The sequence below is a fragment of the Ambystoma mexicanum genome, chromosome 11 (genome assembly GCF_040938575.1).
Source record: "Ambystoma mexicanum isolate Mex_15411 chromosome 11, UKY_AmexF1_1, whole genome shotgun sequence".
NCBI classification, from domain to species: Eukaryota; Metazoa; Chordata; class Amphibia; order Caudata; family Ambystomatidae; genus Ambystoma; species Ambystoma mexicanum.
The window spans coordinates 1020625426-1020652684 of NC_090934.1; the positions used below are offsets into that span (position 1 = coordinate 1020625426).

Sequence of the window (27259 nt, forward strand, 5' to 3'; positions counted from 1 at the left end):
GGGAGTTTTACGCTGATGTATAATTATCGTCAATGTATTGGTGAACTGATATATATTATGATTTTGTGGGAATCGTCCACCTCCTGGGTGGTGGCTGTATAAATGCTGCACTGAAGCAGAACCCGTCGTGTAGGCGGTGTAGTTGTTCAATTCTCGCATGTAGTTGTGCAACAACTACTTTTTTCAAGATTTTGCTGATACACAATACGTTCGTAATGTGCCGGTAGTTGGCCAGGTCGCCTGGATCTCAGATTGTTTTTCAAAAGAGGTCATATGAGACCAATCTTGAGGGTGTTCTGGAATTATCCTGTGGGAGGCATTAATGATGCTGGGGTGTGTGTTAAATGAGAATGGACTCGGCTTCTCCATTTAGGAGCTGAATGGGAGACGAAACACCCACTACAGACTGCCCAGAATGCTCTAGGGGAGCCAGGAAACAACAACGTAGAGCTGGAACATGCAGAGAATGACACGCCACTAGGGGAGTCCAGGGAACCCTACCCAAAGCATAGTAGACTTTTACTTACTTAAAGAGAATCATTGAACTAACGACCACAGTGACCACATGCCTGGTTGCAGGAAAATGGAGCCTAGAAAGGAAGCGGAGCTAAGGACCCTTATGGAGACCTCATGGGGAAGTTTCAGCACACAAAGGTGGAGCTGAGAGGAGTTGGAATTATTTTAGAAAAAGATTGGCCCAGGGAAGCTTCGGACTATGGTGGCCAATGGGAACAGAGAGAACCTTCCAGGGAGGAATGGGAGGGCTAGAAAAAGTAAATCTGCAGTGAGAGGTGTTTGGGTGAGGTTGGAGGAAGACCAAGGGATCACAGAGCAGTGTACAGAAGAGGACTTGAAGGAAACTTTTGGTGTGTTTGAAGAAAATAAAGGTAGGGTAATGGGATTGAGAGAGCAGTACCAATTTTTGTTGTATGCTTGGGGTGAGAGAGTGATTGAAGAATTTAGGAAGAATTTAGGAAGGAGATTAGGACAGAGAAGGGGGAGATGTTGAGAGTGGTTGTAAGAGAAAGAAGATGAGCAAAGTTAAGCAGGAATGGGGATAAGAGAGGTAAAAGGCACACCAGAAGAAGGTGGTGAAGAGTATAGAGGCAGAGAGAAAGAATGAGATGGGAGATTAGAGAAGAACAGATGGAGGAGTAGTGAAGGCAGGAGTAAATTCAAGAGGGATGTGGAAACAGAAGACATGAGAGAAGTGATAATACCAGGAGAAGGAGGGAGGAAAGGAGAAGTTAAAGTGTGAGTGTGAGTGTGAGTGAGAGAGAGAGAGAGAGAGAGAGAGAGAGAAAGAGAGAAAGAGAGAAAGAGAGAAAGAGAGAAAGAGAGAGAGAGAGAGAGAGAATTATATATCGAAATATAAGAAGAATTGAAAGTGTTAAAAGAAAACAGATACAAGAGGGAAATCAGACAATCCCTAAGTAGGCCATTTAAAATGTCCCTGAAAGGGTCAGATAAATAATGCTGCAGCAATTAGGCCAGCATGGACAGTTGGGGTGTAATAGCTGTAGCCAAGCAGTATTGACCAAGGCCTTTTGAAAGTAGGGAATCATGGGATAGGGAGGTGGGAGTCCCTTCAAGGTCAAGGGAAAGTGTACAGGGACCACCCCTAGATTTGGAACCCAATTGCCCTTTTCTTGTATGGTTTCTTAATAAAAACTGAACACCTATTTACTGGCCATGTGACATATTGAGCATTTTGTCACATATAATCTTGTTAATGTTCCCCATTGAATTCCTTTTTTTAAAGGGAGGTTCGTATTACGTGTGCAAATTATGCTGACAGATCCCAAAGTTTTAATTATGTGCATATATTTTTACTCATATTCCCATTTTTTGTTGTTATGTGTGGATTATTTTGCGAGTGATCCATATATATGCGGTTCATAGAACATGCAATGGAAAGGTTTGGAATGTTGGTGATGTATTGATTTAGTGATGAGAATAGTTGATGGATACTATGAGAGAGACCTGCCCCCTTCTTGGGTACCAGAAAATACCAGGGATACCACCCCGATCCTCTCTGCTCGGGTGGTACCTCTTCCACAGCACCCTTAAATAACAGGGCTCGCAGTTCTTCCTGGAGCTCCTGTTCCAGTTGACAAGGAGGCGACGGAGGCCTGTCCAGCAGCCTTTTTAAGAAAGGCAGACTGTAACCCCACCGTACGAGCTGCAGTGCCCAGGTGTCGGAGGTAATCTCCTGCCATTGGACCCAGTGCTCAGTCAACCGTCCTCTGCTGTTGCTGCTGTCAGCTGGCCTCTAGAGGCCTCTAGAGGCCCTTTGCCCCTTCTGTAGCGTGGGAAACGCCTCTGGCCCTGCCGAGCTTGCGGGAGCTGAGCCTTCCTGTCATAGGGGACATAGCGCCGACAGCCTCTACCCCTTGATGAGAAACTAAAGGCAGGCTGGCCGGCTGTTGCACAGCTAGGCCGAGCGAGTTTGCGGCGAACTTGGACTCTGAATTTTTCTAAAGGGTCGTCAGCCTTCGGACCGAAAAGATTCTCACCATCAAAAGTGAGGTCGAGAAGCTTATTCTGGACATTGGGTGAGAACCCCGAGGAGTGGAGGTAAGACTGTCTCCTGAGAACCATGTACGAGCCCATTGATTGTCGAACAGACTCTGCCATGTCCATGCCCATCTGCAAAGACTGTCTGGCCATTTCCTTTCCGTCATCCACCAATTGCAGGAAACCCTCCTGCATCTCCCCCTCAGGGATGTACTATGAAGCCTCAAACTTCCACAAGCCGAAGGAGTACTGAGCAAAACCATAGGAGACATTGACCGTTTTCAAGGCCATGCTATCAAAGGAAAATATTTTCTTTACTAAGGCATCTACTTTCTTGCCCTCCCTATCAGTTGGCAAGTTGGATGTGGCTTGTCTGGTGGACGCCATGGCCATCTGTACCACCAATCCCTCCGTTGTAGGGTGAGTAGAAAGGAATGAGTGATCGCCTTTTGACAGCCTATATTTCTTAGTAAGGTCTGAAGTGACCGGAGGTATGGTGCAAGGGGGTTTCCAAAAGGTGGAAATGGGATCGGCGATAGCCGCATTGTAAGGCATAGCCCTTTCAGTGGCAGGACCCTCATCGAGGATGTCTGTCAGGTCATAGCCTTTCACTGGCTGGGGCTGGGGTATTCAATCCCAGAGTATTCACAACCATATCAACTAAAGCCCTGAATTTACCATTGGTATGGGCATAAGGATGGGTCTGTTGTATTTTGACGTTCGAAAGATGTATCCAGCCTGTTGGCGTCGTGCAGTCCCTCAGCCAAAGCGATGAGGTCTGCTTGGTTAACAAAGTAGTTGGTACCACAAGCTCCAGAGTATATGGGTTCGATATCACCCTGATCGTCGTCATTGGCGCCGAAGATGTCCGCCATAGAGTTCAGAAAATCAGATCTCGTTTATGGCATAAAGACCGCCACACACCAAACCTATCCTCCCATTAAGGTCAGATTTGCTGCTTGTCCTGCCAATTTTCAGCCGCCTGGTGCCCTGTTCCTGTAGGCCAAAGGGAGTCCCTTTGCATTGCTTAAACATTGTACTATAATCCTCCCTAGTTTCATGGAACATGAAAAAGCTGACAATTGTCAAGACTAATGAAGTGCAAAAAACAGCACAAACCACCATAATTCCCAATGAAAGAGTCTATAATAAAAGATACGACATTATTCTAGGTATAGACGCCCAGATTATTGACTTGCTGTCACTGTCAGTTGCGTGTACACCATTAGTTTAAGCCCATAAAGAACTTAACAGACCGGCAACAATCGGTTTACAAGATAAGCCAAAAGGGTTCGCTCCTACACGAAACCTATGAGATCAGAACAAACGTATTCAGGCTAATTCTGAAATAAATGCTAACTGCATACAGGGTACCAGGGCGTTAGCACTTATGTGATGTTTGGTTCACTGTATGCATTTTTCAACTTTCTCTAAATAGAGTGGAAGTGAAAAACTAAATACAAACGAAATTGCCTTTACTCTTTCATTTTACTCTCCATTCAGTAACAGATGTAAATAGTAAAAGCAAATTACGCTTTACAAATGGCATATATAGTGGTTTACTATGGATCCCCACTCCTTTTTGCATATGATAAATGCAGACGGATTCAATAGGAATCCATTTGTTTTACACCTGCATGAAAATGCCAAGCCGGTGTTAAACTGCAGACAGAGTGGGAATGAGGAGGAGAAATCGTATTTCCCCTCCCATCTTCCACTACACTTGCACAACACTTTAAACATCCCCCAGAACGTAAGAGCAAGGCCTAAGTTGCTTACATTTACGTTCCGTGGCGATACAAATTACCCCCATTGTTTCTATCACAACTTTTAAATGTGCGTGTGCCAAGAGTCACTCTCTCAATTCCGAGCAGCCAGTCAGTGGAACTCGATAGAAGAGGTCTGGAAAATTGACCACCTGCCCTGTTTCAGACAAAGAATTAAAACATTCTTATTGTAACATCCTTGCTTGTATTTTCGTAAAATCGTTCCCATTCCCACCATATCCTACATTAGTGCTCAGTTGCCCGTTGGACTATTTTTCCATATACCGAACACTGCAAAGTCGAAATAAGAAAGGTACAGATTTATATAGCAATATTGCACATTTTTATTATTCAAAGCATTAAAAATAAAACAAGTGCAGACATGTTTAACAGTTTCAGAGATATTTAATAAAACGTAAACAAGATTATACCCTGTTGCTCAGGTTTTGCTTTAAGTTTTTGTTTAAGTTTGTAAAAATGTTATAAGCACAATTTATATAACTATGTATATATATGAATGTATATATAGTGCGTTTTACATAAATTAAGGAAATGTTTGACCATTTGGGATCATATGACCTGCAAGTATATTCTTAAGCAATCTACAATAGGTAAACATCCCGCAAACTGTTGTGTTTTTTTGGGAGCAAACTTTCAAAATTATACATATCTACAGCTCTGCACACATTCGACATAATGACAAGTTACAATTACCATTGAAACGGCAATAATAAAGCTAGGAAGGCAATCCCAACAGATACACTCCTTAAATTCTTAACCAACATCATAGGAGACTACAAGGAAGAAACCCGTACTCTTTTTTCTCTTTTCACTCCAGATGATACCACATTTGAATGAAGTAAACTTACTGCCACTAATGTTTGCACCAATACCCTTTGCAGGATTCACTGGCCAACTATAGAAGTAGCTCGCTCCTTTTACAAATTACTGTGGCTAATTAAGACATGCACTCTGAAGGTCCAGCGAGAAGCAAAGGGAATGGTTCCAGGTGGATTTTTGTGGCTGTCTTTCATTGATTGCTTCGCTTCTGAAGGTAAGAATGCAGTAACTACTCAACCCCGGTTCACAGGCACAGATGCCCACCAATTGAATCACATGCCATAAAAGAACCACCACATTTGGGTGTGAAAAAAGGAAAGGTTTCTGCGGGACTGCTTGGAATCCAGGGCCAGACTGGGCCATAAAATTGTCTGGGGCACCAATGAAAAAGTGGCCCACCATTGCAAATGGCTATTCATTCCTTTTGTGACACTGTTTGAATAGTAACCAAGGGGGAGTTATTTGATTAAGTGTGATGCAAATTGTGCATTTTAAAGAATATTTGTTCAGCAACACTGGTCAAAACGACTAGCCAGAGAATTAATTAACCTACTTTGACCAAAGAAACTGGCACACACCAGCATTTTGTGTTTTTGGTTAGGCCATGGGCCTATTGCCCTATAGGCCAGACCGAGGATGTTGGAATCCCTATGCAAATTCTTCTTCATAAAGTGCAGATTTGTAAGAGATTGCTCCGTTTATAAATCTAACACTAGTGCTGCAATGTTGTTCAAAACATTCCTGCATCTCTTTAGGGTCAAACGGAGTTAGTGCGACCATGGGGCTAGTAATAGTGTCAGGGATCCTTTTCAACCGTTTCGTGAACAGGAGGTGATTGAACAGTGATGTCAGAGTGATGGGTAGGTTGCCGCATTAGGAAGCTCTTGCAATGTTTAACAGTCAGCCGCCACATTTCTTTATCTCAGAACGAACCAGCGGAAGGGAGAAGGAGTTAGCAGGTCTTAGAACAATTAGAGAGCAATGCTTAATGGTTTGTAATTGGATGTAGACCGGTCGTAATCCCTATTAAGCTTGACCGATGATGTAGAAGAGTTTAAAGGATATCCACCCTGTACCAGGAACAAGGGTAGGAATGTCAGCGCCGGTGTGATTGAGCTCTGGGAGTTAAGCCCAGGACTAGCCTAGCAATCTTGCTTTGGATCTTTTGGAACTTTTGTGTGAAGCCTTTAGGGTACAAAATGTTTCAATAGACAATGCAGGAGAGGATCAAGGCCCTGGTGAGACACCCACGGAAATAGTACAAAAGAGGCAGGAAACTGCTGGCAGATGTGCACAGAATCATCCAAAGAGGTAGAGGTGTTGAAAGAACTACTGAAACAGCAACGTCATTAGCTTCAATTAAGAGAAGAGCAGAATGGCAATAGAAAAATAACAGCTTTCTGTTTTATCATTGCCTCCTTGTTTGAGTTAAGAGAATGCCAAATTAATTTGGATGGTCTATGTAGACGTGGACTGGACAAAGCTGTTGCTGTTTACCATATTGGAATGGTTGGGCGGGCAGAAGGGCAAGAGTAATTAGGACATCGGAAAGTACCATGGACAACTCTGAATTTATGTGCAGCTTTTTCTGCAAGCAAAAAGCCTTAAAGTAATTTCTTCTTCCTGGGCCTCCACTTATCATGGGACAGGCCATTGCGCCCAACAAAAACGTGGTTTGTCGTTTGCAACCGTCACTAAAAACCAAAGATGGACTTCAGCAGCATCCTCTGTTCACTGAATAAAGATAGTGATATAATGGGAAATTGATTAATGAATTTCCATTCAGTACAACATATATGCATCAAATCTAAGAAAATATAAAAAGATTGTTATCGTGCATCGAGTACTTCAATTCTAGTCTCTCTCAGAGGACATAATACACTTTCTGAACTCCGATCTGAGCAGCAATTAATGAAAGAAATTTCCAGCTGACATTTAAAAGTTGAAAACCTAACATTTTAAAGCATGACTACTGCTTGAAGAAATGTGTTAGAAACAGTATTCCAACAGAAAACAATGCATTTTTCATTCAGCACTTTTAAGAATGTTAATAAGAAACCAAATAAGAATATCTGTGCAAAGAATGCAGGTCACAGGGTGGAATCCAGCAAGGGATGAAACAGCAGTTCCTCACCCTGAGGTTGTAACAGAAGTACCAATTAATTGGGTAACAATAACACCTGCCACTGAAGTTGGATTTACAGTCAGCCTCCTGCAGCGATACTATGCAGCAGAGAGCTTTCACCAATCCAAGAAAGCAAATTATATGTTGCCTACTTTGTCTTTGGTTTAAAGTCAACCGCTTATTTAGACGACATTTATACAGCTGGCAACAAGTACATAACAGGTTGCAAGCTTGAAAGAATTGCTTTTGGTAAGAGGCTTTTCTTGAAATCAATACACATGAAAAATTACCGTCAACGGTGATTTATGCTCCCTTAGTCCTTGTTCTACCGTCCTTTGCTACTAGTTGGGACAGCCTTCATTCAAAGGCAGGTCAGGGAAAACTAATTAATAAGAAGCTGCCCCTTTAAGAGCCTTTGAGCTACCACAGGGCCTCTAGGTGGAAGTGCCCTTTTGCACGCAAACACCGCCCTTCTAGCTTTTCATGACTAACTGCTACAAGCAGTTCGATAAAATGATTTCTACTTTCTTCCAGTCGGTTTTACCACAGTATATGCTTATTGGGGATGGTAGGATGGGTGTGGTAAACTAGAAGAGCAGGGACTATGAGAACCTCAACTACCTTAAAGTTATGTTTTAATGTATGTGCCATCCTGCTCTCTCTTTGTTCCCCTGGCGGTTGAGACCAAACTGTAACATCCTCACAAAAATCTTTGTCAAGGAGATGTATACTGAACAAACATCAAGTAAACGAGTTACAAAGAACTCCTTGGCCGACAGGTGCATCCTAAAAACCCTGCCAATTTCTGAAATATGTATATGCCTTTGAAAGGCCACTAATGCTGCCTTCCCTGTGCTGGAATGAGCCCAGAACATCCATTACTGTAACATTGCTTAAGAAATACACAAAACAATCCATCTAGCAATGGTTGCCTTTACCAAGAGAAAGTCCAACGTAGGTTACAATATGGTCTGAACATGGCAATACTTTTTTCTGTTCACTGTACAATTCTAATTCTGCAAAGATACTCTTTATGCAGAAATTCCTCTCCAGATGAAAAACGTGAAAAACAGCAAGATTAATTTCCTCATTCAAACAAGGCAATCTTTAGACTGGCAGATGGCACGTATAAAGTACCACCTTGTTCCTGGAGAAAATGAGGCATGGTACTTTAAAAATAAGGCCTGAAGTTCACCAACCCTTATGTCTGATGGGATCATAATCGGATAAACTGTTTTCCAGTTTAAGAGGTCCAGATCACACTAGCCCATTGCCTCAAAGGGCTTAAACATTAATAAAGCCAGGCCCAGGTTCAAATCCCACATGCAGAGGTGAAGTTGCTGCCTCACTAATGGGAGAGTGATGGCATAAGAGGCACTTGAAGTGGCATTTACTAGACTCGTTCGAAAGCAAACATGTATTTTCTTACTTGTTAATATAGGCTCCAATGTCATACAAATGATGGTTGAATGTGTCGCCACGACACCTGGCAATATCAGATAAGATGTAAACAACATTGCATAACTTACTGATGCTTGGAATGGATTTATGCTTTTCTCCAAGGCCCAGTGGGGGAACGGGAAACATTTGCTTTTGTATTTTTTCGTGATGGACTTTCGCTGACTTAATATGAATATTTTTCTCTGAAATGTGAACGTGAGCAAAAACTAACCTTTCATTTACCAAGCCTTAATGTTAACCAATGGTAGGCAGGGATAACAAATTAATCCCTGCTCGGAAACCAGACATCTCGCTGTCTGAGTAACGTCTTACGGAACGGGCACTGTAATGACCTGAAGATCCGGGAACCAGATCTGCCCCAGAAAGAATGAAGCAATCACAAGCATTTAGGAGTAATACGATTTGTTGAACTTAGGAGGATAGCTCGCGGGCAACATGCTCCACTTGGAAGCAAGACGACACGGAGCAACACAGGCTCGATCCCCGGGGCTGCACTTAGAAACCTCTGGGTATTATGCACGTTTTAAATAACCTATCCTATCATATCATATCAAATTTGTCTGAATTAGTGGAACAGGGGCAAAGGCGTACGGTGCCTTCTGAAACCAATCTAAAAGGAGAATTCCTCCTAAAGAGTTTTTTCAGGAAGAGTTCTGGGAACACAGGACATTGGGCTCTTTTGTAAAGAAGATTCACTTGCGGATGGCCCCATTTGTGGAAAATCACTTTGGCAACAGATTGATTCAACTCCCATTCGTAGGGGTCATGAAGAAGCATGCTCCAAACGTCTGCTGTAACATTTGTCTTTGCTTCCAGATGGGAAAAGATATTGGCAAGCCCACTGACAAATCTGTTCAGTGCGAAGAAAGAGGTTGTAAGTGGGCACCCTGACATGATCATTTGAATAAAACAATGCCGTGGTATGGCCCATAAAAACCTAAACTCCCTTTACCTGAATGGAAGGAAGAAAGGATTTTTGAGCAAAGAGTATTGCTCTGAACTCTAGGACACTCGTGGGATCCTTCTTGTTCTGAACAGTCTAAAAGCTGTGAGTAGGCTACTGAAAACAATGAGGTCCCTAACCACATTCTGACAAATATGTCCGGATGGATAATTGAGTGTTGGGGAGCATGGAGTGGAAACCCTTTCATGAGATTTTCTGTCTGGGTCTGCCAGAGCAGGGACTGTGGAGCCGGACCAGGAACAGTAGCAAGCTTAGACAAAGGGCCTGTCAGCAAATTCCAAATTAGAAAAAGATGCCACTACAGAGTTCACAATTTTAGGCCTTGCCAGGCAAACCAGTTCAATGTATGACACAGGAGCCCCAACAGCCTCTGAAACCTCTAGACTGATTATAATTTCCTGTCACTGAAAATGCTGAATATTTTAATGCAAAGCCAGAATTCTGTCCTGCAGAGGAAAAGATTTGCTCCCTCTGGTGTGCAGAATCACACAGCTGAACTGTGGTCGTCGAGATGGGCAAGACAGGACTTTGGACAATTGGAGAGGCCCCATTTATGGAAAATATTGTAAGTCCTCTCAATACACTGACACACATGAAATTGGAAAGAAACGCTGATTAACCAGTCATCCGGATACAGGGACAGATGCACGTTTTGGAAAAGCAAGTATGCGACTACTAGAGATAAACATGTTGTCAGCAGTCCTGAGACTGAGTTGATCTTGAAAAAGGGAGAGGAGCACTGGTAGTGATTGACTCCTGTTGTAAATCTCAGAAAGTGACTGTGCTCTTGCCGGATGGAATGTGGCAGCGGGCATCCCGTAGATCTACTGATGCCATCAAGTCCCCTGTTTGGATGACTGTGAGAATCTGCATCAATCTTATCACATGAAACATATCGACCGAGATAATTTCGGTTGAAGTCTTAATGATTCAATATTGATCATATAAACCCTGAACTTTTGGGGTTAATGATAATATCATTAATTAAATACTTGACCCCATCCTTTTTCTAATACAGCTTCTAAAGCACAGAATAAGAGGAGTCGACTGATATCTTGCTGGGAATCTGAAGATGTTCTGCAGGTGACACAGGATGTTTAGCAGGAAGAGCACAGAAATATCCTTCTTTGATGTTATTTTAAATCCAACCACCTTGTTATTTTTCTTTCATTGTTGAAGGAATAGAGACAACCTTTCTGCTACAAGCGATGCATGTTCCTCTATGACAAACAACACTGGTAAAGCACACATCCCCCCTCTTGAAAATCAATCAGAGTTGTTGAGATACTGAGTACAGTTGAAGCTGGAGTCTGCTTTAGTTTTGTTTCTGTATGTGCCCTTTGTCTTTGTAGAACAATAACATTTTGTAGCCACCAATGTTTTACCCTGCTTGTGGGGTTTGTAAGAAGGAGAGTAACCAGATTTGGCAGGTTTGCATCAAAATAGTACTAAGTGATTCTGCAGGATTACACTCACTTTATGTTTGAAGTACGTCATCTATTGAAGGATATACTAGTTTTACCACCAAATGGGAGATCATCAATTTATCCTGTATTACTGAGTGAAGGGAGTGGCCAAGGGAAGGCATGTATCCTCGTGCAGACAACAACATACATGGCTCCTGCTGCAATGCCCAGCATACATTCATTAACATACTGAATAGCTGCTTCTTTGCCTTCAGAAGTCCAATAGGCCAATTACTCTATTGTATCCCAAGGGAAGAATTCCATGAACCTGGCTAGGTTTCCCAATTTACATGTTTATAACCTGCAACTACTGTAAATATCACAACTGCAGACCTGCATTCAAATAAGTTGTTGTGCCAAGAGCTTTGCAGGCATTACAATCTTCGTCCAATACAGTAGAGGGAGATAGACAAAGGCCCCTTGCCTTTTCTGCCTGAAGATGCTGATACCACCGTGGACTGAGCAGGTGAATTATCCACTATTACAAAGGATCATACTCTCGGACATTACATTGCAAGTCCAATGATTTTGAAACTGCTAGTTCTGGGCAAAGCTTAGCAACCTTTTTGAACACAGAGCTTTCCATTGAGAGTAAAGGATTCGACTCACAAGAGAGTAATTTGCCAAATAATCCTGCAGATTCCCTTATCAACATTAACTAGTTCTTGCATGGCCCATAATAAGGATGGCGATACTGTAGTGGCTTCGTCCTAAGTACTTTTTATCACTATCCTTAGATACTAGAAGGAGAATCCAAAGAAGGGATGACATCAACCTCCACAGAAGGGTTACATTTCACATTTATACTTTAAATGAGACCAATCAGAAAAAGGTCTTACAACATGGAATCTAGCACGGTAGCAGGTATGCATTTGGCAATGTCTGAAGTCATAGACAGTTCAGCATCCTCTTCCGGGCACATCAATGATGTAACAGTCAGCAGTTAACGGAATCTCTGCAGGGTTAGGATTTCTGTTGTATAAAAGGGAAGGGAAGTGGTCTCGGTTTCGTTGTTAAAGAAGAGGTACGTGGTTCAAGTGTAAAAGGAGTAACAAAAGAAATGAATGCCCCATAAAATGAGGTGTCATTGAGCGATCTAATTCTGACCTGCATCTTGAGTGGAAAAAACACGAACAGGGTGGGGCACTTGGTGATGCACAAATACAGAAGCAGAACTTTCATGTAGCTGCTTTCATGGTGAGCTATCATTCACTTCACCACATGATCGCCATATCTAGCAATAGTTAGATATGCCATGCCTGTAAGAGAGGAAGAGAAAACAAGATAGAATCTGGCCAGTGAGCATTAGGTGAGGTAACAAGAGTCTTTATCTACATACTTTGGAATGTACCAATGACAGTATTAAGAGAAGTTTTCAATTGGCACTGGTGTCATCTACTGTTTACATTTTAAGTTGGCAGCTGTGGAACACAGGCACTTCCACTGTAATCCCAACTTTTCTGACCTAATTGTGTGGTCCTAGGCAAATTAATGAATCCTGCTGTTCCTCAGTTACATTCTCTCCGAAAAGTTGGGGTTCTTAAAAATAGGGTAAACATTAGTCTGGAGCCCTTTATTACAAAAACATGATCCAAAAGGGTAATAGCCATCCTACCCTTTCCTATCTCTCACACACCATACACTTCCGAAAGCAGCAGTATGAAGAGCACATTTTTCACAAGAAGAAATGATTCCCTTTTCTGAATTGTAGGTGCACTGCATCCAAAAAGGCTTTGTGGTGGTAGCACATATAAGAAAATGTTCAAGGACAGTACAAAACAGAAAAGTGATTGCACAGTGTGGAGCAATGACAGAAAGTAATATTGGACTTTGGATTTATAAAGTTCCAACATACTAACAATTGTACCCTGTCGAACTGTTGATGACAATATAAAAGTACCAAAAACAGTATTGAGCAATTAAACAGAATACCTTTCACAGTCACAAAATGTCTACATTGTAGCTCACATTGTAGCTCACAAAACATCCAAAACAAAGTGATTTTAAGATAATTCACACAGTGGCCCAATATGTCTGACTGAATTAAAACCTTTTGGTCATGAAGTAGTGATCTGTAAGGAAACGGACAGAATTTTGGAAGGCCAGCACCTCAGAAAGACGAGTAGAGCTGTGGAACAATTAGCCATATGTCAGGATCTGTCTCACCAGCATTACCCGCCTTTCAGAAGTTGAGCCATTCACATGATGGGTAATGCCTAGCTTGTGACTAACTCTGTCCTCGCCGGAGCAGGTACATGCCTGACATTCAACTTAACTCTGGCCCAGCATTATAAGCATTTCAGAAGCATGGGTGTTCACGAACTTTCCTGATTTCCTGCACGCCAGTCCACACTATGTATTTCCAGCTTTCTTAAAAATAATTCTGTATATTATCTCTTTAGGAAGTGCAATCTTACAACATACACTTCAATGTGTGAATGCCTGTATGAGGCTGAGATGAAAAAGGTAAGTGGAATGTTCTCCCACACATGTTGACTAAGTGCATAAATACTCTATTGTACGCTTGCCAAGGGGCTGTCATGTGCCAAAGGTTGCACAGCTGTTACCAGCAGTGGCTCTGGAGAAAGCGCTGCCTCCCCATTCATTGCATCGCTGGGCTGCTGCAGGAAGACTCAAGAACTGGCATGAAATATGCCGTCACCTATGACAGATACTCTCATCTGGGAACTTAAATGAAAGAACCAAATGACACATTTGACCTTAACCACACCATACTGTTCTATTTTTATACTGTACAGTTTAAATATTTACAAAGATGTCCCATGGTAGCCAAAACCAAGATGTTCCGGCTACAATTTACATGCAGAGCGATTTCTGCACATTACCAAAACGCGTGGCCCCTACTAGTTCTGAAAATGAATAATAGCACAAGACAGATGACCGAGAAAGGCAAGAGGAGAATCCATTCTCATTTGTCGATGAGGAATCACTTGCCTCAACTGCAGCATCCATTACACCATCTTCTCATATCCAGATCATTGTATTCAACCCAGTCTATGTCAATGGCCTCATTTCTACTGCTAGAAAGTCACCATGTCATCCAAAAGGGTGGCCCTTAATAATACAGAACAGTAATTGAGGATTACATTGGTAAGAAAAAAGTTTCAAGTCATCTTATTTTCTTTTACTTTGTAAAGGAAAAGTATTGGTTAATGGGCCAGTGATTTTCTTGTGGTGCTCAAAATCCTGGAGCCAAAACAAACTACAAAAAGCCATCCCTTAAAGCTGGCATTTATTTGATATTGCTACCTTTTCATCTAATTGATGAAGATAATTTTTTTCGAATCATGTGGCAATTCCCTCTTTATGTTTTATTTGCCATTGCAGCGTAATCACCTAAATTCCAACTGGGCACTGTCAATACCCGATTCTGGTCAACTGTATAGACTTACATTTATGATTTAAAGGCATCACATTTTCACTAGACACTGACATTTCCCTCATTACAACCTTCACTAGTTGTTGAGCTCTATATAAAAAGCTTAAAGAGATGGTAGTGACTGATATAATATTCTACAGAAAATATGATCTCTGGAAAAAGGTCCATAAAACAATGGATACGATTTGATATGATGTACAGACATTATGAAATTAGCAGTATTTAATATTATTGATCAGTCCAGTAAAGTATCCAATTTTATATGAATAGCCTAACAAAGTGAAAAAACGTAAGGAGATTTTAAGACATTTTGAGAAATTAACGACAAATATCTTGCTGACATGTATATCCTAATCACTGTCAACTGCAGTATTCCTGTTGTCTTAAGTACTATAGGAGACAGGAAGCTTAAACAGATCCTCCAGTGTATTGCTATTTTGTACTCACAACAAAGAAAAACATTTTTAACTTCAAATGAGCCTAAAAAAATCAGAAATTCTACTAAAAAGGGCAGCATGTATCATTTTACCGAACTTTCATTCACCTTACTCAGTCTGAAGGAGAAATCACTTGCAATGCCTGATGCCCACAGCGCCAATACCAACAAGGCATCACATTTGTAAGTGAAGCAACTACCTTAGTAGAATGTAAGTTTGCTTGAAGACAGCACACTAGGAATATCAGGAATGGTGGACTGTAACTTTAGTAGGTAAATCCCATATATTCATTTGGCATAAAGTCAACAAACTTTATAGAATTGTGCTGCAATATTTCAATTTTCGTGCCACAAAATGATTTAAAAATCAATGCCACCATATCCTAGGGGCCCGCCAAACACAAAATTAATGTAAGACCTCGGAAGTGTGATATCATGTGAGTACTGGAGGTATCAGAGAGCTCCCTCATTGGGAAAGATCAGAATTATATATCAAAATTCTTATTTTTAATTGTCCAATAGTTTGTCCACTTCAGGATAGCTCTTCCTCTAATAAATGATAAAGTTGTTTTTGTACATAAGTAATTGGTGTCCCATTACGTTGAATAGCAAATGTGTCTTTTTGTTGTTACAGTGGGTCTTTTTTGTGTTCATTTAATTTTGCTTCAAAGTGATTATCTCTTATCCTCAGTTGAAATGGTGATTACTTGTCCTCTAGACGTGTTTCACCACTCAGGTTGGATGGCTCATCAATAGGGATTAGTACAATCCTTGGCATTTGAAAATCCACAGGAGTTGCAAAATTGGTTAGAGATCGGATGCCCCTTCTAAGGTGGTCAATCCGGCTATTATGCTGTGTAGCTGAGTACAATTGTTTCAGCTGCTTGAGGGAAGAAACAACGCTGATCCTGGCGTAACCTTTTATTTTTTCAGCAGCAGCCACACAACCCACATTGGGGTTTACAAGGGAGTATGTGCAATGATAGGGCAAAAATAATAAATGGCGAGACAGTTTTAACTAGCTTTCTTCAACCCGCTGAGGCTTCGAGTTCCCTTCTTGTGACAGAATTTCAAAGTCTTGAACCAGCAAAAAGTGCCCCAACACAGTCTTTAAGGGTCATAGGAACTAGGACTTGTGTTCTCTCTGGGACTTTACCTGTCCTCCACTGCATGGGTTTTATGCGGACAGCTCCCCTTTCCTTTCTCCGTCTCCTTTTGAACTTGTCTTATGGTGGGTTGTTCTTTTTTGGTTTCCCCACTATCTGTTCTGATCATCAACAGTAGAAATGTCAGGGTCATCGGGCAAAAACAACAAGTAACTTACCCTTGTCAACGTTCTTTCAACTGGATGTTCCTCCCACGTATTCCTCATTTTATGATATCTTTGTTTCCAGCTTCAGCTGCTTCGGAAAAAATTGTCTCTCGGCAGAGGGCGCTGTGCGTCGAGGCGGTCGACTATGTCTATGGAGGGCTTCTATCTCGGCTGATATCCTCGTCGAGTACATATACCACGCGCAGCACCCTTTGGCTTCAGTTCTGTTTTTTCACCACCCATATGCAGAATTACCGCAGTTGATACGTGCCTTTCATTTATCAGACCTTAAAAGAGCACACAGTTCAAAGCACAGACACTCTACAGTGGGGTAGGTTTGGAGGGCGATGAGGAATACGTGGGAGGAACATCCAGTCAAAAGAACGTTACCCGTTACCAGGGCTAACTTGTTCTTCGAATGGATTGTGTCCTTCCACATATTCCTCATCTTATGATAGACTCCCAAAGCAGTATTAGGTTCTTTTGGAGGAGGGAGTTAATGTTTGTCAAGAATGGAGCATAGAACTGCCTTCCCAAATCTTCCCTCATTGTTAGAGGTGTCCAAACAATGTTTTGTAAATGTGTGGATGGTGGACCAGGTAGCTGCCTCGGAGATATCCTTTATCAGGACTCCCCTCTTAAGGGCTGAGGAAGTTGCTATGCTCCTAGTGGAATGAGCCCCTAAGCCTTGTGGAGGATCTTTCCCAGCTAGCCCGTAACACTACGAAATAGCCAATATTATCCATCTACATAGGTTTTATTTGGTGACTGATGGACCTAGTTTGTGTCCTGTACATCCAATGAAAGTTTTGTTGTGTTGTCGCAAATTATTCTTGAAACATAAAAGCTTAGAGCTCCCCTCGGATCGAGTCTATGAAATCTTTCCTCTTCCTTGCCAGGATGAGGTGGAGGATAGAAGGCCGGAAGAACAATTTTCTGTGCTAAATGGTAATAAGATACAACCCTAGGTAGAAAAGAGGGTTTGACCTTAAGGACAGCCTTATCCTTGTAAAAGGTGGTACACAGAGGTTTACGGGATAATGCCTACAACTCACTCACCCTGCGGGCTGATGTTATCACTAGTAACAAAATAGTTTTGTAAGATAGCAACCTTAAAGGGCAGGAATGGAGCGGCTTGAAAGGAACGCATGTCAAAAACTTTGAAACCAAATTAAGGTCCCAAGTTGGGATTTGGAAAGTTGTAGGAGGAAACGCATTTATGGGTCCTTTAAGAAATTGAGTTATTAAGGGTATTCCGAGGAGCGCATGAATATGAAAAGCGCTGCTAGCTAACCCCTGATTTTTCCAATCTAGAGCCCCAGATTTGCCAGATGAAGTAGAAACAATAACACCGTAGGTGTATTGCATTGAAAAGGGTCCACATCTTTCTCCCTACACCAACTGCAGACTTTTTCCAACGGCAGCAGTATAAGGATTTTGTTGCTGGCCTTCTGGCCGAAAGCAAACATCTCCATTAAGTCATCCTAGAGGTCCAAATCCTTGTATCTCAGCCTCTCTGGGTGGAGAACCAGACCCTCCTCTCCCGAGAGAAGGTCCTCTCTTTGTGGAAGACGTATTGAAGGGCAGATGGACATGGCCAGAAGGTACAGGTACCACGTCCTCCTGGCCCAATCCGGGGCAATGAGGATCATGGATTTCCGGCCAACGACCGCTGATTGTCAGATCGTTGACGTGGGCTCCCCACCCCGTGAGTGAGGCATCTGTCACTACCGTTATCTCCGGCCATTGCTGCCAAAAAGGTTCTCCTTTCAGAATGCTGTCCTTGCAGGCACACTACAGAAGGTCCTACGCGAGACTGCTCGGAACCTGAAGGAGGTCTGACATCCTGCCTGAGAATTGTGACCATTGAGTCCTGAAGGCCCATTGAAGGGATCTCATTCTCAGGCAGGCCTCTGGCACCAGAAAAATGCAGGATGCCATGAAAAAGCCTCAAAAGGTCAAAGGCTTGAAGACGCTGGGCACTCTGAAACTTGGTGACCATCTGCAATATGTGTTGAGCCCTCATCTCGGGTGGCAAGGCTTTTCCCAAGGATACGTCCAGGACCGCCCCAATGAACTGGAGTCTCTGAGATGGTATAATGTGGGACTTCTTGTAATTGAGGGAGAAGCTCAGGCTGTGGAGGGAGTGGTAGGTGATACTGAGATGTTCCTGGATCGGTTCGGTTGAATGTGCCCTGATCAGTCAATCGTCCAGGTAGGGGTGGACGTGAATCCCAGCTCTCCTGAGTTTCGCTGCCACCACCACCATCAACCTGGAGAAAACCCCGAGGGAGGAGGTCAGCCCGAATGGCAGAATTCCAAACTGATAATGAGAACCGCCAACGGCGAACCTCAGCTAATTCTTGTGATTGCGATGGATTGGCATATGAAAGTAAGCATCGTGAAGGTCCAATGACACCATCCAATCCTGGTGCTGGAGCGCCTGATGGATCTGAGAAAGTGCGACCATCATGAACTTGTTCTTCCTCAGGAACTTGTTCAAGTATCTAAAGCCCAAGATAGGTCTCAGTCTTCTGCCCTTCTTGTGGAATTAGGAAATAGGGAGAATAACATCCTCTGTTCCTCTCCATCACAGGTACTGGTTCTATAGCACCCTTCTCTTGCAGGGTCAACATTTCCTTCAACAGGAATGGATCTGGAACATTTAGCGAATGGTTTGCCGGTGGATGATCTCGAGGTCTCTGTATAAAGGGGAGGCAGTAACCCTGGGCTACTGTTTCCAGTGCCCATACATCCAAAGTAATACCTCACCATTCTTTCAGATGCTGTGACAGTCTGCCTCCCATCGAAGTGCTGCGAGTGAACACCTCAGAGTGGTTTTTTAGGCGGCTGAAGCAGCGGCTGGCAGTAAAGACGCTGCTGCTTGGGCGGGCTTTGCAACTCTCCCTCATCCACCATGAGGGAATCTTCTTTGTCCTCTTTGGCCAACCTGTCCCCTCGCTCTTCCAATTTAGGAGTGGTAGCGAAAAGACCTACCCCTCCAAGATGATCCGCTGGGGTGAAAAGGCTGTCGCTGCCTGACGGTGGCACTTAAGGACTTGGCTGCCGCCTTTGTGAACTGCATCTTTTCCAGGCTTTGTCCGCCTTATTACCAAATAAAAGGGAGCCGTCAAAGGGCATGTTAAGGAGTCTGGATTGTACACCAGGTGAAAATCCTGACTTCCTTAACCATGCAAATCTGCGTATGACAGTGCTTGCCGTCATGGCCCTGCTGATGCCGACAGCAGTGTCCAGACCTGATTGCAAAGACTCACACATGGCCTCCTTGCCATCACTTATTAGGTTCATGAAGCCTTCTCTTTCCTCACCTTCAGGGATGTGATCAGCCGCCATAGCTATGCAGTCCCACAGGGGGAATGTGAACTTTGCAAGCGCATATGTAGAATTAGCAGACTTTAAAGCCATGCTGATCGCTGAAAAACTTTTCTTTGCCCATGCATCAATGCGCTTTTTCATCCCCATCAGGGGGTATGGGTGGGTACGCAGCATGCTTAGAGCCAGATGTAGCTGCTTGCACTACTAGACTTTACAGAGTCCGATGTATTGACAAATAGCCAGGGCTGCTACTGGATGGCCTGTATTTTTTTTTCCAATTTTTATTTACTGCAGGGTTTGACTCTGGAGCCTCCCAGTTTGCTGCAACCCTTTTTTGGAGTGCCACATGAAATGGTAGTATGGGGTCATATCGAGGACCTTTGTCTAAAATGTCTGTAAGTCGTCTTGCTCAAATGAAGGAGCTGGTCTACTCCAGCCTAGGAATTCGACCACTCTGGAAATTAGGTTTCTGTATGATGCATCCGCATGATCAGCCGGGTCTGGTTTCTTAAAATCTAGCTCGGGGAGGTATCTACCCCAGTAGCTGTCTGTAGGGTGTCATGTATCTCCCTAACCCTGGTCTCTTCTGAAATGAAGCATTCAAGGTCATTAGTTTTCTTATGAATATTAGGGGTATCCAAATGAAGACCACATGGAGGGGTTTCATCTGATGTTTCATAGCCCTCATATATTGATGTCAAGGACCTGAACAAATCCTTTTTAGGTAGAGGTTTAAAAACCTGCTCCTGACTTTTTTGAGGCAAAGGCATCGATGAATGTACAGTCAGCGTCAATGTTTTTTGTATAAGCATCGATGACGTTGACAGTGTCGACGTCAGGGGCGTCGATGAAATTGATGATTTGGTCTTGCACTTGTGCTTCGAGGGACTCGACCCTCAACTTGACGGTTTCTTCAACGATTTCTCATCTTGTCAAGTACTCAAAGACTCTTGAGTAGTCTTAGGCTTATGACCTGGGCTCGAGGACGTGCAGGGTTTTGCCTTGGCCTTATGCTTGTCATCGACCGTAGCATGGCCACTTTATCTTTCAAGGAGGACGAGCCCTGTTCCTCGAAGATTTTTTACCATTTTCTTTCTAAAGAGTTCCCACTCATCTCATCTGAGGGAGAAAAAGAGGAAGAAGGTGATCTATGCCTTCTCTTCGATTTTTTGGATGACGATGAAGAGTGTCTGCTCCTCGAGTGGGATTGTTTTTTCTACTTTTTTAAATGAGGAGAGGAATCGCTCGACTCGTGGGATGACCCAAATTACGAAGAAGTGGACGGTAATTTGGGGACAATCCTACCCACTGATAGATTAGCTTTACACTCTGTTAAGGCCTTACCCGTCATCGACTGACAGGATCGACAGTCGGCAATTACATGCTCAACGCCCAGGCACCAGATGCATATTTTATGCAGATCCTTGATGGACATTTTGGTGCTGCATTTTAGGCATTTTTTTAAGCCCGTCTTCGCAGTATTCGGAGCTTAAGAAGAGGCCATTTTCTAAACGTTTTCAAAGAAAACTGAATCCTACCTTATTTCTCAAAGCAATCGCATTCGTGGAAGAACGGAACTGAAGCCAACGGGTGCTGCGCGTGGTATATGTACTCGGGGATGACGTCAGCTAAAATAGACCTCGAGGGACATTGAGTTGACCGTCTCAAAGCACAGCGCCCTCTACCGAGAGAAGCATTTTTTCTGAAGCAGCTGTAGCTGGAAACAAAGATATCATGAGATGAGGAATACGTGGGAGGACACAATCCATTCGAAAGGGAGGGGACAGAGTCAAGGTTACAGAAAGTCCCAGTGTCTGGGAAGCAGTGCTGGGTGAGAGGACACCAATGTATCTGCAATCTTCCCCTCTAATCCTGATGCCAGCTTTTATTCCTACTACCCTGACCTTTCTTGCTCGCCTTTCCAATTTCGACCACTCCATCCTTCACTCCTCCTCTTCCACGTTCCTTTACATTTTTTCTCTTTGTCGCTCCTCTCTCATACTCCCAATACCACTCTTTTGAAAGGTGCATTTCTCTATGAGAAGCTCAACAAAAGTTCTGTCACTCCTCTCCCAAGATGTCTCCTTGTGACTCCACCTCAAGTCTCTCTATGCCCTGTTTTGCCGCCCTTTTCCATCTTCTTCACTATCACTGTACTCGCCTTTTCCTCTCTGGGCACTGCTTTTACTGTCCCTGCTTTCTTCTCTACTTTGAGTACTTCTCTCCACAATACTACTGTCAACCTCAAGATCTTTACCCCTCTAGGCCGCTTCGTCAATTCTTTATGCACCCCTTTTTTCTACACTATCAACATTAAGTTCTATTAAGTTCTTCACTTCTAAGGGCACCACCTTCACGCATCTAGGTATCACCCACCTCCTCCACACTAAAAGTCTTGTCCTCTTTGGCTGCCACTTTTCCCCCTCCTGGTCTCTCCACCAGCCCCAATTTTCTGTGTCATCCAGTCTCCTGAACCACTCCCTTTGCCCTCTGAGCCCTGAGCAGTCTTTTGCTCTCTCCACAAACCATCTCAAAATATGATGTTGCCCCCGCTCTCTGGCCACCAGCTCCTACTTCAACCACTCACACTGACATCCTAATGCTTTGTGCTCTTATAGTGCAGTGTTTCTGCCTTCCAGTCTCTCTCTGGAAAAAAGATGATTTAAGTGTGTTAGCTGGGGTGTGGATGGGTTGTCAGACTCCTTGCCTGGGAATGGCCCACAGCCCTGGTACTTGGGAATGGCCTGCTTAGTAGGGGGAACTTGAGATTTATAATTCTGTGTCTTGGTGGACATCTAGTGTCTGCTGAACCAACACTTTCAGAACTGTGTCCACCATGCTGTTTCCAACCCCCTCTTTACTTTTAGGTTGTTGGTATAGGGACTCAGTTATGGGTCCCATCCCTACAGATGGCTTCCAGTTCTGAGATGGTACCTAGAGCAGTCTAGTACTTTGGGCGGTCCCTCTCTATTGTTTACACTCATGCCACGAGAGTCCATCCAGTGGAAGGGTCAATCTGTTCTTAAATGTACGAGAGCAGAGGACCCATGTGAGAACAGGATGACTGCCGCCAGGACCACCCAATGTTCCTGTCTTTCTTTCTGTAGATTTAGGAGCAGTTTCTGCACCTGTGTGAGGGTAGTCGAGCATGTGGGCTCTGCAGGCTCTGTGGCATTGCCGCCTCTCACTTCCCTTAAAGGGCACTAGGTACAGAATCCCCTGTTTCAGTGGATCTGAAAATACTGTTCTTTAGGGGTAGCCTGATTTCCTTTACCGCGTATCGTTAACACTTCCCAGGTGTATGCCTCTATTGTCTGTTCAAGTCCCCTGAGCAAGGGCTGCAGAGGCTTTGTGGGAGATAGGGGCCCCCAAACTTCCCAGGCTTGGGATGGGGGTCCAGTGAGAGTGACCCAGAATCCTCCCCATACTACCTGGCCTGTCGCTCTCCAACTTGCGGAGGTCAGCAACCTCCTTTGTCACTTAACTAAGGATCTCCAGAAACAGGAAGGGAATTTCATCATAAGTGGCACACTGCATTGTTTTGGCATTTTGGAATGGAAACAGAGCCTGGCTAGCTGTGCTGTGATTAATCTTGTCACATGCAAGATAGCCTCCTTCCTCACAGAGCTGCACTGCTAGCCTTCCAAGCATGTATCATGGCCAAGACAGCCTGCATCACCTACAAAGTTGTCACAACCAAAGCACAACTCTAACTGGACGACTAACTCATCATCTCGGGAGGCTAATGCACCACAAGAAGCCACAACATCAGACTGAAAACAAAGAACTGCAAGAGAAAAGAAACCTGCTAGATAGCCTGTCTGTGGATCAGGTTTCCAATGCAGATAAGGTTGCTGCCTCCCTGCCCCCTCTCTCTCCATCCTACACTTCAGGAAACATCTGAAAAACCTACTCTTTAAAGAACATCTCGCTAATTGTTGATTACTCTACCCAACTCTACCTCAGAACCTCTGGAGCTTCCACCTACCACGGCTACCTCCACACCCTAACTGTAACCCACTGGGTGCGCCCCCCTATGCACAGTTAATTGTTGCCCCTGAGATTTGCACTTTAGAATAACCATACAGGCATGCTCTCATGTTTGACCAATAAGATTATATGAGATTATATGTAACTATAACACATAGTCAGACCAGGATTCAAAAACAAAGCATTAATGCAACCATGCAGCACATTGTGCTTTCAAGGGGAGCCTGCATCTCCGGATGTAGACACACTAGTGCCACCTGCTCAGATCTCACATGATAAAGTTGGCTACCAACACGATTTCTCTGAACCTCTTAATTTATGATGTTAAGGAGAATGAAGGTCAGCTGTGCAAAACGTTATTGTACTGTACCTGCCTCTCCACTCTCCATGGGGCCTGCAACATTAAGTCCCTAGCTTATGTTTTCTTCCTTTTTTACCGGCTTCCATGTGGAGAGTAGACCAACTTTGCACTACTAGCTGGTCCCCAACTTGGACTTTTACTTGAGAGGTGCATTGCAGCTGTATAGTGTAAAATTGCACTAATATTGCAGAGATTACCCTGAATCCGTGCATCAAGTATGCATGTAGATTGTGACTGATTTAATTCTGCAGCATGCATATCCCTTCTAATACAGTGCATCTGTGCTCGTTTTGGCAAAGCCTCGAGAACTTATTTTTCTAGATGTCTTACATCTACTATTGCAATCGGTTTTCTCGGTCATTCATCTTGTCCACCTTGGAATTAGGTTTTTGCCTGGTTTCGCTTTTAAGGGTTAGATATGATTTATTGCTCTCAATCAGCAAAGACACAAGTGAATTATTGTTATCCCATTAATATTATGTTCAATACGCAGATCCATCTGATAACCTAAATCTAAATCAATAAATAGAAATGTTTTAAATTTGGCTCTGAGAAATGTTGCCTGCAACACTTTCAGCTTGCCAATTACAGCAGATGTGTGTGAACTGGACGCAACACGCCTTTGGGTTTGAGCTAGAAATCCATCAGTGGAGTTAAAGCTTGTGGCATTTGTTTCAGCCTGGATTACACGCAGAAGGGGTGACTGAAGGCCACCTCAAATATACATGTGCTAGTGACAACTTTAACATGACCATTCAGCTGTAAGACTGTGCTCAATTAAAAATATCACACCTCGAGCAAATAACATGGATAGTAGATTCACCCACTGGTTTTTTTAAATAACCAGAAGGATAAAAAAGCAACTCCACCTCACAATACTCATTCTGCCATGTAGGGATGGATGTAACACAAATGTGGTTTGTAAAGTACACTCTTTTGTCAAAAAAAACATCATGTTACATTTGATTGATGCAAAAGTCTAAAGGAATTGCAAACCTAAATAAATACATGTATTCTCAAGGTTTGAACAGCTGCTCTTTTTCTAGAAAGTATTCCCTGAAGGATTTCTTCATCCATCGACTAAACTCCACTCTGATGAGTGTATTCACAATCACACAACAAGGTCTCCCAGGTGCTGGAAAAGGAGGGCTTTTAAGTTCTATATATTCACTTATTAACCCTTCTCTGCTCCAGGCAGTGGTTTCACCTCCCAAACAGTATGTAAACTGATAAAAGTTCAAAGTGCTTTGTGTAAATTTCTACGGCTGCCTGACTTTATCCAAGCCTCAATGTTGCAGCGGGATCCAGCTGCATCACTTCGTAGCTTTACCGTGGCCCACTCGCCAGGAATTACATCACAATCTGCACTGACGAAATAGACTCCACTGCGTGATGCCATCTGTCGCAACTCTGTAGAAGGAGCAGACAAGAAACAGTTGGCTTTCACATGACGGAACAATACTAGATGAGGTCTTGGAATGATTTCAAGTGTAGTATGCAGCAGCAGCAATCATGAGAGCCTTGGATTGGATCCGACAAGGAGTCGTCAGCAGATACCTGAGCTGCTCATGGTGGCAGAAGTGCTATTTTAAGCACATTCGCTAAAGTACATATGAATCGAGAATTTAAAGATAAGGCTGTCCAAACGTCTTTCGACATTCCATGACCCCAGTACTCGGTGGTCTGTCACAATTGTGTGTAAACTTCGCCTGATTCGGTGTGAGACGGTCATATGCCAATTTATACTCTTTGTCAAACACATCTGGGGAAGAAGGAAATAATAAAAGAAGTCAGTGGCTTTACTTCGTAGGTAACAGAAATCACCACATCTCCTGAAGAATGTGGAGCCTTTTATACATGCACAATAGCACTTCAGATTGTTCAAACCTCTGAATTGTTGGAAACATTTTGTTTTAAATGTCCCCTTTTTGTCTTCTAACTCGCATTACTGAATATAGTGTCCCCTGCTCACTCATTGTCACAAGGATCCCCTAAACATATCACAGCCAGGCATGGACTGTTTAGAAGGGCATGCTGCATTCAGAGAAAAACTCACTTCTCATATAATATATTAGTATTTTAGTCAATAAACATCATAATTGATATTTTAATTTACACAATTACAAAGAAAGATATTTAATATCACATTTAAAAAAGAGAAATTCACGTAGAGACCTAAACATTAACATGTGTTAATTTCTATTTTCATTGAAAAATAATTACTTAATCCTCATATCATTGATATTAGAAATTAAATTACAAATTACACAAGAAGGTACGTGTAAACAGAGATTAAGTATCCAAACCAGTCTTGATGTCTCATCCTCATTTCAGATTCATAATCACACTTTTCAAAAAAATGTTACAGCTCTTAAACAGATCTTATTTTCATTTCCTGACAGACATATAATTATAACCTCTTTTATAGCAGGCATTCCACTGGAAAATGTGGCATAGGAAATAACTTTGCTTTGAAAGCCAATAGTTTCAGACACAACAGTTAAGAGCCGATTAGTAGTTTCCAAACTTAACCCACGTAGGTGGCATATTCGTTAGTCTATTGGAATTGTACATAACATTACTTCAACCATTAATACTCCTGTGTACCCACATCTGAATTTTAGATTATCCACATACATCTCATTCAAGAGGATTCAAGAAATATTGTTCTTGTCAAAATCTGTAAATGTTTCCAATAGGTCTTCGAGACAATTGTATCCTCTGGACATGGTCCCTCCTTAACACTTGCATACTCACATATCTGTTCAGCGGTACTCTCTTCAGTGATGTCGGACAACCCCTATCTTAACATGGCTTATTTATGTCTAGCATTGATTACAGAAAGATAAGTGCCTTTATGTTATTATGTCTACCAGAGCCATAAGGCCGTTAAACATGGCTTAACGGCAAGGATATATTGGATGTGTTCTTACTTTTCCAACCGGTCTTGTTTTTATCACCACTTAGATTTGCAAACACTGACATCAGCTAGAAGCATAATGTACAATGTTGACTTGCCATTCAAAATATCCACAATACCCCCAAACTGTACACTTTCAGAATATGTTGTCTCTCTGCTTCAAAGCAGCATAATGTGGGAGCAACATACAACAGTATCAACGTTACTCATTTGCCATGAAGGATGCTGCTGGAAAATGTCCTTCATATGTTTGGGATAAACGCAATATGTCCTTAGTTACTGTATTTGCCCAAATGGGCAGAGTGTTTTTTGTGAAGGTGCCATTTCAATGAAGATGTAATACTACTCTCAGATATCTGCAGGAC

The 27259-nt window shown here is 42.8% G+C and overlaps 1 protein-coding gene across 8 annotated transcripts in view; it reads right to left on the reverse strand.

Moving 5' to 3' along the window:
* Window positions 1-4603: 4603 nt before the first annotated feature.
* The window catches only part of DENND4A (DENN domain containing 4A), a 2028245-nt gene continuing 2005589 nt past the window's right edge, over window positions 4604-27259 (reverse strand). For all 8 annotated transcript variants that reach the window (XM_069624248.1, XM_069624254.1, XM_069624251.1 and 5 more), the window contains one exon: window positions 4604-25736. In XM_069624248.1, the coding sequence (XP_069480349.1) occupies window positions 25600-25736 (137 nt within the window). In that variant the 3' untranslated portion in view covers window positions 4604-25599. The remainder of the gene's footprint in view (window positions 25737-27259) is intronic.